The sequence below is a fragment of the Natrix helvetica genome, assembly GCF_964273705.1.
Source record: "Natrix helvetica genome assembly, chromosome: 5".
Taxonomy (NCBI): domain Eukaryota; kingdom Metazoa; phylum Chordata; class Lepidosauria; order Squamata; family Natricidae; genus Natrix; species Natrix helvetica.
Genome location: NC_138551.1, coordinates 21,006,732 through 21,023,764, shown reverse-complemented (window position 1 = coordinate 21,023,764; position 17,033 = coordinate 21,006,732). Strand labels below are relative to the sequence as shown.

The window sequence follows — 17,033 nt, the reverse complement described above, 5'->3', positions numbered from 1 at the left end:
GAGGCACCTATAATTGAGGTTGAAAAAATAGAAGGTGCTGTAGGTGGAATTGATAAAGAAGAAGGTGCGGTGGGTGGCGTATATCTCAGAGAACAATGAGAACCTAGATCAACTAAGAGCCATAAATCCTGTATATAAAGTATAAACATGGAGAGGGGGAAATGGTCACAATCAATATAAACGGACTTAACTCAGCAATAAAAAGAAGGAAAATATTTCACAAATTAGAAAAGCTAAAACTTGACATAATCAGCCTACAAGAAGTGCATATTCAAAAGAGACATGAATACCTACTAGTAACTAGTACAACCAAAGCTTGGAAAAATGTTTACTACATTGGTGAATTGTAAGAAAAGAGGAGTGATCTTCTATATTAAAGATAATCTTCCAGCGAAACTAATCTATGCAGATGAAAATGGAAGAATCTTGATGGTGGAAATTATGGATAATATTAAAAAAAATACTCTTAATCGCAATTTATGCACCCAATGGAAAACAAGATGAATTTTACAAAAAACTCCACAAAAAAATTTCTGACTTGGACTATGTTGATATTTGTATGATGGGAGATTTTAATGGCATTGTAAACCAAAACATGGACTATAAAACACACAAAACAACAAAGTTAAATAGAAAATTGCTTCCGAAATCCTTTTTCAGGATGATAGATGAAACAAATCTAAAAGATATTTGGAGAGAAAGAAATCCGACAAAAGAACAATATACTTTTTTATTCAAATAGACATTCATCATCTTCCAGAATTGATATGATATGGGCTTCAATGGAACTGATTTGTAATGTACAAGAAATCGAGATTGAAACAAGCACTTGGTCGGACCATAATCCAATTTTAATCAAATGGAAAGGCCAAAGGATAAGATCTAGATGAACACTAAATAATATCATATTGAAAGAAAAAGACTGTACAGAAAATGGAAAAAGAACTGGCCTTTTTGTTTAAAGAAAATAGAAAAGAAGATACATCAATGCAGAACCTCTTGGATACAATGAAGGCTGTTACTAGAGGTCTGATAATAGACTACATAAGGAAGAGAAATTCAAAGAAAAGACAAACACATAAAGCTTTAAAGAACGACTATAAAATACTTGAAAAAGAGCTACAGAGATCTCCACAAAAAAAAGATGTTAAAATAAAAATGGATATAATTAAACACAAAATGGATCTACTGGAAAAGGAAGAACTGGTACAAAAAATTAGAGGTACTAAACAGAACTACTTTGAAAATGCAAATAAGCCAGGCAGATGGTTGGCATATAAACTGAAAAAAGAGAGAGAAGCAAAGAAAATATTGCAGCTAAGAGTTGAGCAAGGACAAATTTAATATGGAAATGCTGAGAAGAAGAAAATTATACAAGACTACTATGTTAAGCTGTATGAACAAGAGAAAATAGAAGAGGGAAGAGTTAAAAAAATATTTACAGGATGCTAATCTACCCCAGGTACCAGATGAAACTAGAACAATGTTGGAAGGTAAAATAACGATGATGGAGCTAATGGAAGCACTTAAAAAACAAAATAATGGAAAGGCCCAGGACCGGATGGATTACCAGTGGAATTCTACAAAACATTTGAAGAATCCTTGTCTCTCCCACTCTTAGAAGTTATGAATGAAGTGATGTCTGAGAGAAGAATACCTAAATCATGGCCAGAAGCATACATTGCATTGCTATCCAAAGAGGAGACTGATTTAACACAAACCAAGAATTATAGACCAATTTCTTTATTAAATTCAGATTATAAGTTATTTGCATCTATATTAGCAGAGAGACTTTAAAAATACCTAAATAGTTTTATCCGTTCTGATCAAAATGTTTTTTTTTACCAAAGAGACAAATTAAAGACAATATGAGAATGATTTTGAATACTTCGGAGTATTATGAGGCCCATCCCGAAAAACAAATGGCTTTGATGTTTCTTGATGCACAGAAGGCTTTCGATAACGTGAATTGGCAATTTATATTCTTACAATTGGAACAGATGAATTTTGGTAAGAAATTTATTCAAACTGTACAAATGGTATATCATAAACAAAGAGCAAAGATAATGGTAAATGGAGAACTGATAAACTCTATTGAAATCAAGAGAGGTACGAGAGAAGGCTGTCCACTATCACCGTTACTTTTTGTCTCAACATTAAAAGTTTTAAACAGAAAGATTAGAGAAGATTAAGAAATAAAAGGAATGAAAATTAAAAAAGAAGAATACAAGCTACAGGCATTTGCAGATGATTTGGTTTTTATCCTTGAAGACCCATTAGAGACAGCACTCAAATTGTTAGAAAGAATAGAGGAATACGGAAAAGTAGCGGACTTGAAAATAAACAAAGATAAAACAAAGATTTTGACAAAGAACATACCATTAAGACAAAAGGAAGAGTTGGTGAAAATTTTGCAGATTCAAGTTACAAACAAGGTTAAATGTTTGGGGATACCTATCAGCTAGATGCAGTACTCTTAAGGAGGACAACTATACTAGACTGAAGCAACACATTGCGACTGACTTGATGAAATGGGAAAATCTACAACTATCAATTATAGGAAGAATCTCTACAATTAAAATGAACATCTTACCCAGAATCTTATACCTGTTCCAGACAATCCCAATCAGATTGGGCAAGGATTTTTTTTGAAGATCTAAACAAAATAGTTTTGAAGTTTATCTGGCAAGGGAAAAAAGCAAGAATAAAACTCAAATTGCTATAAGATGCTAGAACAAGAGGAGGATTGGGCTTACCTGACTGAAAATTATATTATCAAGCAACACACCTGATGTGGATTAAGGAGTGGATAACACTAAAAAATTCTAGATTATTGAATGTAGAGGGTCATGATTTACTGTTGGGATGGTATGCTTTTTTATGGTATAAGAGAACTAAAGCACATGGTTATTTTAGAAGACATTATTTAAGGTAGGCTTTGCTATTAAATTGGGGAAAGGTTGAAAGATTACATTACTTAAAAACTCGAGTCTGGATATCAACCATTGAAGCATTTTCATATCCAATAATATATAAAAAGGAACAAACAGTTAGATAAGTTGAAATATTGAATGCAGAGGGTGAACTCAAACCTATCCAAGAGTTGAAAGAAGAAGGAATAGAAATGAATTGGTATTCATATGTGCAGATACACTCTAGATATAATGAAGACAGAAAATCAAAAGGTCTTTACAACAAAATGACTGAGATAGATAAAATTTTAACAGGTACTGATGAAAAAGTAATTTAAAAACTATATGGATATTTATTAGAGGTCAAACTACAAGAGGAACAAGTTAAAGAAACTATGATAGCTTGGGGAAAAAATTTTGGACATGGAGTTGAGTTAGAGAAATGGCAGAAATTGTGGTCTCGAAATTATAAAATGACAATGTCAACTGCATATAAAGAAAATTTGTATAAGATGTTTTACAGGTGGCATCTACCCCCAACGAGAATTGCAAGAATGTCCAAGAATAAATCGGAAAAGTGTTGGAAATGTCATCAGATACCGGGCTCATATTACCACATGTGGTGGACTTGCACTGAAGCTAAAAGATACTGGACTAAAATTCACCTATGGTTGGAGAAAATGATACACAAACAAATAGACCTTAAACCAGAGATTTTTTAATTGGGAATCATACCAGAAACTTACAATAAAGACTTGAAATATCTGATCGTAAAAGTTTTAACAGCAGCTAGAATCATATTTGCAAAAAAACTGGAAAAATGAAACAATACCAAAACAGGAGGAAGTTATTCGAAAGATAATGGAGTGTGCTAAAATGAGTAAATTGACATTTGAAATTAGAGAACAAGAAAATGAGCAATTTTGTAAGATATGGGATTTGTTTTATCAGTGGCTTGACAAAAAAACCTGGAAATGAAAAATGTTTTATTTATGTTTTAATTGAAGGAGATATGTGATAATACAAACATGTTGTTAAATAGATTAATAGCGATACAATGAAAGACTGACATATATATGAATTGAATAATTTAGAATATTTTGTTTTAAAATGAAGATAAGGATAATAATGAATCTATGTATATTTGATAGATGATTGGTGATATTGTGCATGACTCTAAGTAGTGATGTATATTATAAAGATATCTTGTTGATAAGTAGTTTAATAAGGAAGTAATGAAAGATTGGTATATGTATGAAGTGAGTACTTAGAATACTCTTTAAAAATGAAGGAATAACATTTTTGCTTGAATGTATGATGTACAAGGACAACAATGAACATAAGCATACTTGATGGATGATTGGCGGGATTATGCATAATCAAAAGTACTGATGTATAAACATCAACAGTTGGTAAATTCTTTTACACTGTACAAATAATCAGAACGCGATAAGTGATTACATAAAGTTATATTATTATTAAATAGACAATTAAGGATGCAAGGGAATTAGGTTCGCTGAAAAGAAAGAAATATTAACCGTAATTGAATATATGATGTACAATGAAAGTGAGATACTAAGTTATATTAGACAGAAACTTTGTGATTGTATACATAATTAAAAATATGGATGCACAAACACTTGTAACCAAACGACATGCTGTATGTAATGGATGAGAAATTTTTATGTTGTCTTTTATGTTTAAAAAATGTAAAAAAACATTTAAAAATCTTGGTGCGTCTTATACTCCGGTGTGTCTTATACTCCGAAAAATACGGTAAACAGTCTAACTCAAGAAGGACCAAGGACTTCATAAATGATGTTTCTGTATAATTGCATCTCCCTGAACTTTATCTGTTTGTCTGTGAATCACATCTTTAATAGACAACTGCTCTGTTTTCTTTATTATTATGTGGTTAATCTTTGGTGAGATTCACAGCCTTTGGGGCTGGTTGGTAGCTCAACAGCTCGAGTCCTAACCAAGGGCCTAGGAACTGTTAAGGTAACGTCCGAGGATATAAGTTATTCCAAGTAGGGTGGTTTTTTGTAGAATCAGAATGTTCAAGTCAGGTAAATTTAGAATTTCCAAATAGCAAGGTAGCCCTTTAGGTATTGCTCCAAGGGCTCCAATTACAATTGGGACAACACACAATTTCTTTTTCCACAGTCGCTCAACTTCAATTTGTAAGTCCCGGTACTTTGTGATTTTTTCTTGCTGCTTATCTTCAATTTGTGTATCACAGGTGCATCATCTTTATTAGTAGTAGTATTAGTATTATTAGTATTAGTATTCTGAACAGGAGTGATGATCTGTTTAGGTGAATCTTCATATTGCTAGAAATGTGATCTTTTGCATAGGAAGATGAGACCCTAATATTAAAAGGGAAAATGATATTTAGTTTAATGTATGTTCTGTGACAATCTTTTGTTTGCTATGTTGCATCTGTTGACACAAGCTGTTAGCTTGGACACAGAGCACATCTGACCCAGCAAATTGCAGGCATTCTCAATTCATATTCATAAACAGGTCTTGTTCATATACTTAGAAGGTCAGACACAATTTCTCTTTTTCCATTGAAAATAGAGAAGAAGTTTACTCATATGATGTCCTGAGGCAAAGCCAAAGGAAAAAATGTGGGGAGAAAAAGAGAGGTACTAGATCTAAAAAAAGGAAAAGAACTGACATAATTCTCTTGAGTATCTGATTGACGGTTGGAATAGACAACTGGAAAATTCCAGGGAATCAAGCAAAGGACTTTTGTTTTGAAAAGAAAATGCAATCAAATTTAATAAGAAAATTGTGCTATTATTTTGATCATCATTTGTCCTACATTCATATTCAGAAAATAGCCTTCAGTGGAGAGGGAAATAATAATTGACAGTGCCATATAAAATTGTAAGTTTTATTTTAAACACACAAGCACACACACACACACACACATACACACACATTTATGCAAAAAAATGTAGCTCAGGTATATCTGTGTCACACACCAGGAATAGAAGTAGTTAATATTATAAAAATCCACTGTTTACAGCTAGAGTAAACATCATTAGTATAACTTTTCAAGAAAACCTTAAAGGAGCAAAGTAGAAATTCATAGAATAATATAGCAAATTTTAAACATCTGGAAGATCTGAATAAATATTTATCATAAGTGGTTGGAGAGTTCCCATTAAAAGCAGGAAACCTAAAGGCAGATAAGTATGTTTATAAAAACTGATGATTGTCAGATCAAGCAAGTTGCTTCTATTAGCTAGTCATGTTTTCCCTTGTAGACAGACACTTTGCCTGTATATTTCTGTAAAAAAAAAGGAGACAAGAAGGATCACAATGAGAAAATGTGATAGCCGACTTGTAATAATATAAAAGCATCCCAAATTATAACTATTTATTTCTAGGAAATTCACTTCGTATTATTTTTTGAAAGTATTGCTTTACTTAAATAGATTAAAGGTTAGGGATGGGAGGAAATTAGCAATCATGAACATTTTTAAAAGCAAAAGCCAACACAGTTCTAGGCTACATAAACAGAGGGATAGAATCAAGATCACGTGAAGTGTTAATACCACTTTATAATGCCTTGGTAAGGCCACACTTGGAATACTGAATTCAGTTTTGGTCGTCACAATGTAGAAAAGATGTGGAGACTCTAGAAAGAGTGCAGAGAAGAGCAACAAAGATGATTAGGGGACTGAAGACTAAAACATATGAAGAACAGTTGCAGGAAGTGGGTATGACTAATTTAATGAAAAGAAGGACTAGGGGAGACATGATAGCAGTGTTCCAATATCTCAGGAGTTGCCACAAAGAAGAGGGAGTCAAACTATTCTCCAAGACACATGGGGGTAAAACAAGAAGCAATGGGTGGAAACTAATCAAGGGGAGAAGCAACTTAGAACTGAGGAGAAACTTCCTGACAGTTAGAACAATTAATCAGTGGAACAGCTTGCCTCCAGAAGTTGTGAATGCCCCAACACTGGAAGTCTTTAAGAAGATGTTGGATAGCCATCTGTCTGAAACGGTATAGGGTTTCCTGCCTAGGCATGGGGTTGGACTAGAAGATCTCCAAGGTCCCTTCCAACTCTGCTATTGTATTGTATTGTATTGTATTGTATTGTACATAAACAAAAGGCATCCACCCAGTTTTAAAAAAAGGCTCCATGGTTAACTGTGGAGTTAACAATTAAAACAGTTAACAATAAAAAAAATTAAGAAAATTTGTGGCTATATGTTGTTGTTTTTAAAAAGGACAAGGTAAGGGGCCTATCAGTATCTCTTAAGTAAGATGGCTATCAGTTGTTAACCTCTCAATAGCAGTTGCATCCTGTTGTATTCCAGGCCTCTGTGAATGACCAATGGGTAAAAGCTTATTCCTTCTAATTTAATAGACACCAATTGAAAAGGATACAGACATTGAACCAGGGAAATGCTACCAGTTCGAACCAGTAGTTAAAAAAATGCTACCAGTTCGGGCGAACTAGTATTTCCGATGATCAGCTGTGACGCACGATTTATAGTAGCTAGACTCATCGGGTTTCCTGCTTTCTAGCTAATTTATATTGCACGTCACAGCTGATTGTCAGAAATCGAAGGTCCTATGCATGCAGCGAGGTGGGACACGGCACTCACATCACCCGAACAGGTAGTGAAGATAAGTTGATTTCATCCCTGCATTGAACTAGCCAACATGAGAACATAATGGTGGCCTAGATAAAGTTTGGGGTCTGGTACGCTAACATTGCAGTGACTGAGTAATGGACACATTAAACTCAATGGTTTGTAGTGAGATCCTAGCTGTATTTAGAACAGACTAAGTCGGTATTTTCTAAACATAACTTGAGGCCTGTATGTGTACAGAACATCACATTTAGAGAGAAACGTTCTGCAGGGATAACTCACTTCTATCCTAGGAGAAAAAGTAAGCACCTCTGTCCTTTTATTTCTACTCAGGTGAATGCCTTTACTTCTTTAATGCATCTTAACTTTGAATGCCCAACTCTTAAGAGCTGAAGGAATTCACTGAAAGTCAAGAAGTATTTCTTTCATCTTTCCTGACAAGAAAATAATTTGATTCAGGCTGGGAGGAATTGTGTGATAACGATTTGCCCAATTTTAGGAAGACAGAGTTCAGTTTTAGGAAGTCAGAATTCAGTTTGATTCCCTCAAGTTTTGGTGCACGTACACTTTGGGCTGATTAAAGATACACCAGGAGTGGGTCAAAGGCAACCATGAAACTCCTTTTTGCATCTCTAAAATGTGCGGTTTCTGGTCATTTTAAGATAGAAAGCAGACAAAAACAGGTTCATATCACATATGTGTTATATGGCCCCAATAACTTCTTGACTGTCAGCATCCCTAAGATATTATCCGCTATCCTTGTTCCATAGTGACCCCTGCCATAGTGCATTTCAAACTAAATAGCCAATATCCAGGATCCAAATCTTGGATTCGAAGAAGGAAGGAGTTGAGAATGGAGAACACTGATCGCATGAAAAATAAACCCTAATATTGTCCTCTGAACCCAACCCAGTCTAATAACATTCAGTTTGCCTGCTGAGGATTACTGTATTTTTCAGAGTATAAGACGCTCCGAAGTATAAGATACACCTGCTTTTGGGGAGGAAAACAAGAGAAAAAATCTGCTTCTGCCTCCCAGCGATTTGCCTCCTTGCAACAAACAGCAAACAGTACAGATGATGTACACTGTTTGTGGTGTTACATTTCAGACTATACTTGTACAGCTGCTGTTTAAATTGATGTGGCTTTCTGGAAGTATAGTTATTCTCTGCTATTTAACTTAACTTAACTTTATTCAATTTCTAGACCGCCCCTCTCTCAGAAGAGACTCGGGGCGGTGTACAGTCATATTAAAACAATTGAACAATAAATATACATAGTATAAATATAAGATAAATAAAATAAATATAGGACTGGAGGAGGTAGCAATAGTTCACTGTACAGATTTAGTTTAAGTTCGATTAAAATTTTAAAAATTTAAAAAACATTAACCCTAAAAACTATCCCAAATAAAAATATCCGCCAGGAGGTAGGAGTGGAACTATAAATGGGCCAGGCCGGCTAATTGAAACAGGTGAGTCTTAAGTTTTTGTCGGAAGGAGCGGAAGTCAGTAGTAGTTCTAATATCGGGGGGGGGAGGTCATTCCAGAGGGTTGGGCCCATCACAGAGAAGGCTCTACTCCTAGGCTCCGCCCGTTGGCATTGCTTGGTGGACGGCACCCGGAGGAGTCCCTCCCTGTGAGAGCGAATTGGTCGCAGGGATGTATGCGGTAGGATGCGATCCCGCAGGTAACTAGGTCCTGTGCCATGGAGCGCTTTGAAGATGGTAATCAGCACCTTGAAACGCACCCGAAAAACCGCAGGCAGCCAGTGCAGCTCGCGCAGGAGAGGTGTTATGTGGGAGTACCTAGTACTCCCCATGATAGCCCGCGCGGCCGCATTCTGAACTAGCTGTAGTCCTTGGGTACATCTCAAGGGGAGCCCCATGTTGAGAGCATTGCAGTAGTCCAGACGAGACGCCACCAGCGCATGAGTGACTGTGCATAAGCCGTCCCGGTCCAATAGGGGGCGCAATTGGCGCACCAGGCGAACCTGGTGGAACGCCCCACTTGCCACGGCTGCCACATGGTCATCCATCGACAGCTGGGCATCTAGGAGGACGCCCAAATTGCACGCCTGTTCCACAGGGGGCAGTTGTTCGCCCCCTATGGCCAGTGATGGAATCAACTGGTTGAACCGAGGTGCTGGTAACCACAGCCACTCTGTCTTGGAGGGGTTAAGCTTGAGTCTGTTGTCCCCCATCCAGACCCGGATGGCTTCCAAACACCGGGACATCATTTCGACAGCCTCGTTGGGGTGGTTTCGGGTGGAAATGTACAGCTGAGTGTCATCAGCGTACAGATGGTATCCAACCCCAAAACCACGGATGATCTCGCCCAGTGGCTTCACATATGTGTTGAACAGAAGGGGCGAGAGGACCGACCCCTGCGGCACCCCACAAGTGAGTGACCTCAGGGTCGACCTCTGCCCCCCTGCCAACACACATTGTGTCCGGTCGGAGAGGTAGGAGCCGAATCACTGCAAAACGGTGCCCCTAACTCCCATCCCTTCCAGCCGGCGCAATAGGATACCATGGTCGATGGTATCAAAAGCCGCTGACAGATCTAATAGGACCAGGATAGAGGAACAACCCCTATCTCTGGCCCTCCAGAGATCATCAACCAACGCGACCAAGGCCGTCTCCGTGCTGTGACCGGGTCGGAAACCGGGTCTAGATAGTCGGATTCTTCCAGGTGTCGTGGAAACTGCTGTGCCACCACATTCTCTACAACCTTCACTAGAAAGGGAAGTTTGGAGACAGGACAATAATTAGCTAGTTCCATCGGGTCCAGGGAAGGCCTCTTGAGTAAGGGCCTCACCACCGCCTCTTTCAAGGCGGCCGGTAAGGACCCCTCACCCAATGAGGCGTTCACTAGGCCCAGGAGCCAGCCTCGTGTCACTTCCCAGGATGCCAGTACCAGCCAGGAGGGCACGGGTCCAATAAACATGTAGTGGCTCGTAGCCGTCCACGTAACCTATCCAAATCCTCGGGGGCAACAGAATCAAACTCCTCCCAGAATGGTCTCTCAAGACTCGCTGTTGACGACTCCTCTGGTCCACTGAAGGGGGCCCATCCACTCCGGATCTGAGCGATTTTGTCCTGCAGATATTCCCCAAACTCCTCTGCTCTGCCCTGTAAAGGGGCTTCCCGCGGCCTCTGTGATAAGAGGGAGCGGGTCACCCAAAACAGGGCAGCAGGGCGGTTATCGGCGGACGCAATAAGAGCGGCACAATGTCTACGTTTGGTATTTAAAAGAAGATACAACAGCACTGGGCCTCTTCAGATCAAGCACTTATTTTAAAAAGCTTCTTCATTTTGTTAAGCTGTCTAGAACAATAATAAAGCAGTCTTTAAAAAATAAGTCTAATAATTTGAACATTCTATAGGTATTTATAGTTATTGACTTGCCTCCTTGCATCAAACAGTAAACAATCTGATTAGCACAAGAAAAAAAATCTGCCTCTGCCTCCCAGCAATTTGCATCATGGAGCAAACAGCAAGTTTCACTTTCAGTTTAAGCTCGCCTCCCAATCATCATCTGTTTCAGGTTGCAGGGATTGCTATAGCCTATTGCAGCCTCCGCAAGCCCCATTTTCCTTGTTTGCTGCAAGGAGGTAAATTGCTGGGAGGCAGAGGCCAAAGGGTTGGGGGCGGTGGGTGGGTGGGACTACATTCAGTATAAGACACACCCAAATTTTCACCCTCTTTTAGAGGGGAATAAGGTGCATCTTATACTCTGAAAAATACGGTACATAGATCTCTGTAGTGGTTTATATCACCTGGAATTTGTATTGGAGGAAAGGGTAAATGAGACAAATGAAAAGAACTCTGGCAAAGGGACAATGACATGGCCAGTTGATACCACCAACATGTCTTCTTGAATGCAAAGAATATTAATAATCAGTATGTTGACGCAAGAGCTGTAATCTGGAGTGCTATTTCCAGATTAGGCAGGCTCCAGAATGTACCCTGTGTGGAATTACATATTGTAAGCCTTAGAAAATTTAAGCTGACTTATTGGTGGAGAACTTGAATCTTTGGTCTATCCTACAACCAAATGGTAGAAACTGCTTTCAGTTTTAAAGGTCTTGGAAAGGAAGGCGGAAAATCATGGTGCACTTAATGACCGCTTCCTGGCAATACAATCAAAGAAGTCCATACTGAAGTGGAGTTTTGCCCGTAAAGCTCTTTGGAGTTTTTGTCTTCCTTGTTTCATCTCATTTTTCCTGAAAGAAAGGTTAATTATACGAAGTATTTCTTAGTACCTGACTTCACTGAAATATCAGTGCTCATTAATCCTTTTTCCCTAGGAAGGCAGTGAGATATGTTAAGCTCTCAATATATTTGCCAGTTCTGTCAGACCAATTTTACTCTCTTTCTCTTATTTTTCAGGTGAAGAATTTGCCTTCCTAAAAGATCTTTCTGACATGGCTGTTACTGAGGATAGCCATTACGTGATGAAGCTTGCCAATTCCCTTTATGTGCAGAATGGATATCACGTCAGTGATAAATTTTTGCAGCTGCTGAAAAAGTACTTTAAAGCCGAAGTCGAAGTTGTGGATTTTAGTCAAAATATAGCTGTTGCGAGCTACATCAATAAATGGGTGGAGAACCATACCAACAGTAGGTTCCTAATTATTTTCCAATTCTCAATGTCATGGGTTGTCATTGTATGCCATTTATGCCCAGACAGTGTTTACTTACACACACACACACACACACACACCTTTACTATATGTGTATATTTGTGTGTATGTTGTTTGTGTGTGTGTGTGTGTGTATCAGGCTGCAGCATAACAAAATCAACACAAGTGATGGGGGTCTGAATACTTTCTTAATTCAGTGTGTGTGTGTGTGTGTGTGTGTTAACAGGGGTGGGTTGCTGCAGGTTTTACTACCGGTTCACAACCCATGCACAATGCATGCGCATGTGCTGTTCAATGTAAATTGTTCTGCTCACGCACAGTCACTAAAATCCAATTTGGCGGCAACATCAGCGCTAGAGAGGGAACTGGTTTGGTGGCGTAGCAGGCCTAGGTCGCTGCCCGTTCTGCTACCCAGGCCTGAATTCCACTAACAGTTCTGCACTGCATGTATGTATTCATCATCCTCATTTTAACCATTATCTGTCCACTGCGGGATGAAGGCCTCTTCCACATGTTTCTAAGCAATACAGTCCTGAACGTTCTTTTGCTAGTTGGGCCCACAATACTTGCTGATGTCATCAATCCATTTTGTTTTAGGTCTCTTTTGTGGAAGTATGTGTCTCTTTGCGCCACTCTTAGCTTTTGTATCAATTGAGAGATTAGTGTCCATGTTTCACTGGCATAGGTTAGAACAGAGAGCACACAGTGATCGAAAACCTGTAACTTCAGCCATAGGGGAGGTTGTTCTTGAAAATTATGCTTAGCTTGTCAAATACCTGCCAACCACATTTTAACATGCCATTCAATTTACTTTATTGTATCGCCTGCCATTGAGATCCATTGGCCAAGATATATATATATAGTCTACTAACTAGTTCTTCTTGAGATATAAAATTGAAATATCTGCAGTAATCCTATGTGTGTGTATATCAGTGTGGATGTGTGTGTGTGTGTACTTGTGTATGTATGTATATGTGGTAGGATTAAAAAAAAATTACTACCGGTTCTGCAGGTGTGGCTTGGTGGGCATGGCTTGATGGCATGGCAGGGGAAGGATATTGTAAAATCCCCATTCACACCCTATTTTAGGGGAAGGTTACTGCAAAATCCCCATTCCCTCCCAATCAGCTGGGACTCGGGAGGCAGAGAATAGATGGGGGCAGGGCCAGTCAGAGGTGGTATTTATCGGTTCTCCGAACTACTCAAAATTTCCACTACCAGTTCTCCAGAACTAGTCAGAACCTCCTGAATTCCACCTCTGATGTATATATGTGTGTGTATGTATACTACATACATACATACATACATACATATATACGTGCATACATACATGCATACATACATACACACACACACATATAGGTAGGTAGGTAGGTAGGTAGGTAGGTAGGTAGGTAGGTAGGTAGGTAGGTATATATAAGTGTGTGTTTGCGTGCACAAGTATGTATGTGTGTGTATACATACAATATATACACACACACAAACATACATACATACCCACACCAGCACATACATATAAACACACATAGGGTTACTCCAAACATTTTAATTTTGTAAAATCCAGGGTTTGGGGCTCATTAATGAAAGAACATTGGAAGATGAGCACAATCTCCAGGACCCCGGTGGGTTCTCTTCCTGCAATGAAAGAAGCAGCACTATGCTTGAAATGGACATATGCCCATATGCACAATATGGATCCCCTGGAATCTGATATCGTTATTTAATTCATTGCTGTCAGTGCAGAATTCCAAACTCAGAATTATTATACCAAAAAGCGTGCAAACCATTCCCCTTGGAAACCCCGGGTCACAGACAATGCATTCTTATTGGAATGATTCATTTCCGAATGTGTGCACAGCACCTGCTATGTTAGGTTAACAAGCCTCTCAAGGCTCTAACAGATGCAAGATGTCTCTTTCTCTTCCTTGAACAAATGTTGGCAGATTGCGTGCTAAAATGCATGCTTTCTTTATTAGTACTTTACCAACCTTAAAGCCTGGAAAACAATGCCAAGCTATTGATCAAACTTTAAAACAAGATTACTGAAAGATGGTTCAGTGGAACAATGCCATTAAGATGAGATAGCAGTAGGTCTGTGGAAAAACACATGGTTTACGTGCACAAGATTTCACATTCGGTTCCCAGCATTACAAAGGTCCCCGAATTCTTGGGAAATGATTACCTCTGTATCTTAAATAGACCAATGGTATGACTCTACATATCCATTGTTTATAAGCCTTGGAATTTATTTTACTGCCTATAATAATATTATAGCCAATGATGCGCTACCAGAAAGAATGCAAATGTGGGTTTTAGAAACCAGACAATTAGTGCGAACAGCGTTCAGCCAAGTAAATGAATTGTAGAATAGTTTGTGTAAGCAGAATCAGGCCTTAGCTGTGACATCTCCTAAAAAATAATCAAATTCAAGTTTCTGCAAGTGAAAGAATGTTGCACTTTTAAAATAAGTCCATTATACTGTATATAAAGCTCAGTGGCCTGTTCAGAAATAGTAGCATTGGTAACTCTTCAAAAACAGAAGGTGGACTGATGTTTAAAATATAAACAGCTGCAAATTTGTCATTTTATCCTTGGATTGTAGGTTTTTTTATTTAAAAAAAGCTTTTTGTTTACTTGTTTTGTTGCAATTGTTTCTTTTTTTAAACAATCTGCAATAGAGCTTCGGAGCTCATAACTCCCATTCATGTTGTCAGTAACATAATCTGTTTATGTGCATACTTATTTAAAAACCTATCCTCTGATTCGGTGCAGATGAGTTCTCAGCAGGTGTACATGCTGTTTACACCTCACCTTTGATCTTAGTCATTGACTCTCAGTCTAAGTACTTCCACCTTGCAGTATTAAAGTTTTCTAAGATTAGGGGACGTGAGGCGATTCTGAACACTTTTTAAATTAGGTTTATCATAATTATTAGTTCCTGGGATGCAAAGCAATTGCTATCTCACTGGCAGCAAACTATATGATTATTTTGTTTAGCCATATATAAAATGTGATACAGCGACAAAAGAATAACTGTATCAGCACCCAGATTAGAATAGACAGTCTGTACAGTCAGTCGAAGTTAGAACAGACCCCCTCCCTCTCCCCCCTCCCAAGAAAGGGCCACTTAATGATTCAGTTTTGATTGGGACCCCCACCCACTCACCCATGGCCTTGTTACCACTTTTAGGGCCTTGGGCAATTGGCCCACATTTGTGGCAATTGCAGTGTGCCCCCCACCCCAGTCAAGGGACCACGATGTACAATGTTTTTCTAGAAACTGGCATTTCCTTCCCGCAAAACCCAACCCATAGCAATAACAATAGCACTTAGACTTATATACCGCTTCACAGTGCTTTACAGCCCTCTCTAAGCGGTTTACAGAGTCAGCCTATTGCCCCCAACAATCTGGGTCCTCATTTTAGCCACCTCAGAAGGATGGAAGGCTGAGTCAACCTTGAGCCTGGTGGGATTTGAACTGCCAAATTGCAGGCAGCCGGCAGGCAGCAGAAGTAGCCTGCAGTACTGCACTCTAACCACTCATAGATTAACCTAACCATGGCGCATTCATTGTTCTTTTGCAGACGTTTCATTACCTAAACTAGGTAACATCATCAGTGCTAGATTCTATATTTCAACTCAGCTACAGATATTCTCCTCTATTGGAATGAGGTTTTCATATGCAGGTGCTTGTTCTTTTCCTGCAGTTATAGGCTGACAATATAGGAAATTTCTCTTAGTGGTGGGAGTGGATTTGAAGCTTTTGAACCCCCATACTTCATCTCCTTTGATACAAAGCTGGACAGGGAACCTGCGATCAGGAAATTCAGGAGTTTCCAATATTTCACTGTTCAGGTATAGGAGAGCTGGCAGATTCGATGTGCAAAAATCCTGACAACTACTAGAAAGCAAAAAAAAATTACAAAAAAACCCCTATCTTTTTGCGAACCCTACCTATGGAGTTGTAAATAACATTACAATTCTTAAATCTGTGCTCCGGTACAACTACAGATGTGCTCATGAGAATTGGAAGGAATAACTGGAAAGTAACTCCATACTCAGCTTTTCTTGTTGTTGTGAAGAGACCCTAGAGAGAAAAAAACCACATGACTTTCAAAAGCCATCTCTTTCTCTTTCAAATATAGAACTGCCTCTTGTTATCCTGCACACTGCATTCGTTAATCTTCCCCCACTGAACAGCAACTTCACATGAGGAAAAACTCAATACAACTGTGTCTTAAGAGTGAAAGGGACTTCAAGATACAGTCTACTGTCACAGCTTGATGGAGATGAAGTGCAAAAAAATATATGTGACCAAACAAGCTAACAATCAAGTTCTGGACTGATTTACAAAGCTCCAAAGGCAGATCTCAAAGGCTCTTGACAGCTTCCTCCACTGAATTTCTAAACAAACCTTTTCTCCTATAAGCAATGCTCAGAATGAGAAGCTACGCCATTGGCATTCGTTTGTTAAGGCCAGCAAGAGCCTTTAAAATTCTCTTGTGTCACCTGATTCCTTCTGGGTTCATGGTTGATCATTGGAAAGGGAATACAGGAAGGTTACAAAGTCCGTCCCATGTTCCATCTTTCAGTTAGCCTAGCAGTTAATCCACTTTGTATTCACTGACACTTTGCTTCTCCAGAGCTGCAATTAGATTTAGTTGATTAAGTTAGTACAACTTTCATGTCAGTCTTTTGGGACAGAAAGCCAGTGTACTGTAGTGATTGATTGAGTAACTCAATCATTATTGAATCCATATGGGTACTGAGTAGTCAGTCAAGAATAAACAAGTTCCTATCTATATTTAGGTAGCTAGGTAGCAGTAGTGGTATTCTATAATCTTCACGACCAGT

General features: G+C 38.6%; 1 protein-coding gene across 1 annotated transcript in view; it reads left to right on the top strand.

Annotated features, from left to right (window-relative positions):
• The window catches only part of LOC309393404 (neuroserpin), a 163,953-nt gene that overhangs the window by 99,135 nt on the left and 47,785 nt on the right, over positions 1-17,033 (top strand). The window contains exon 3 of the mRNA XM_081955595.1: positions 11,926-12,156. Within this exon, the coding sequence (XP_081811721.1) occupies positions 11,926-12,156 (231 nt within the window). The remainder of the gene's footprint in view (positions 1-11,925; positions 12,157-17,033) is intronic.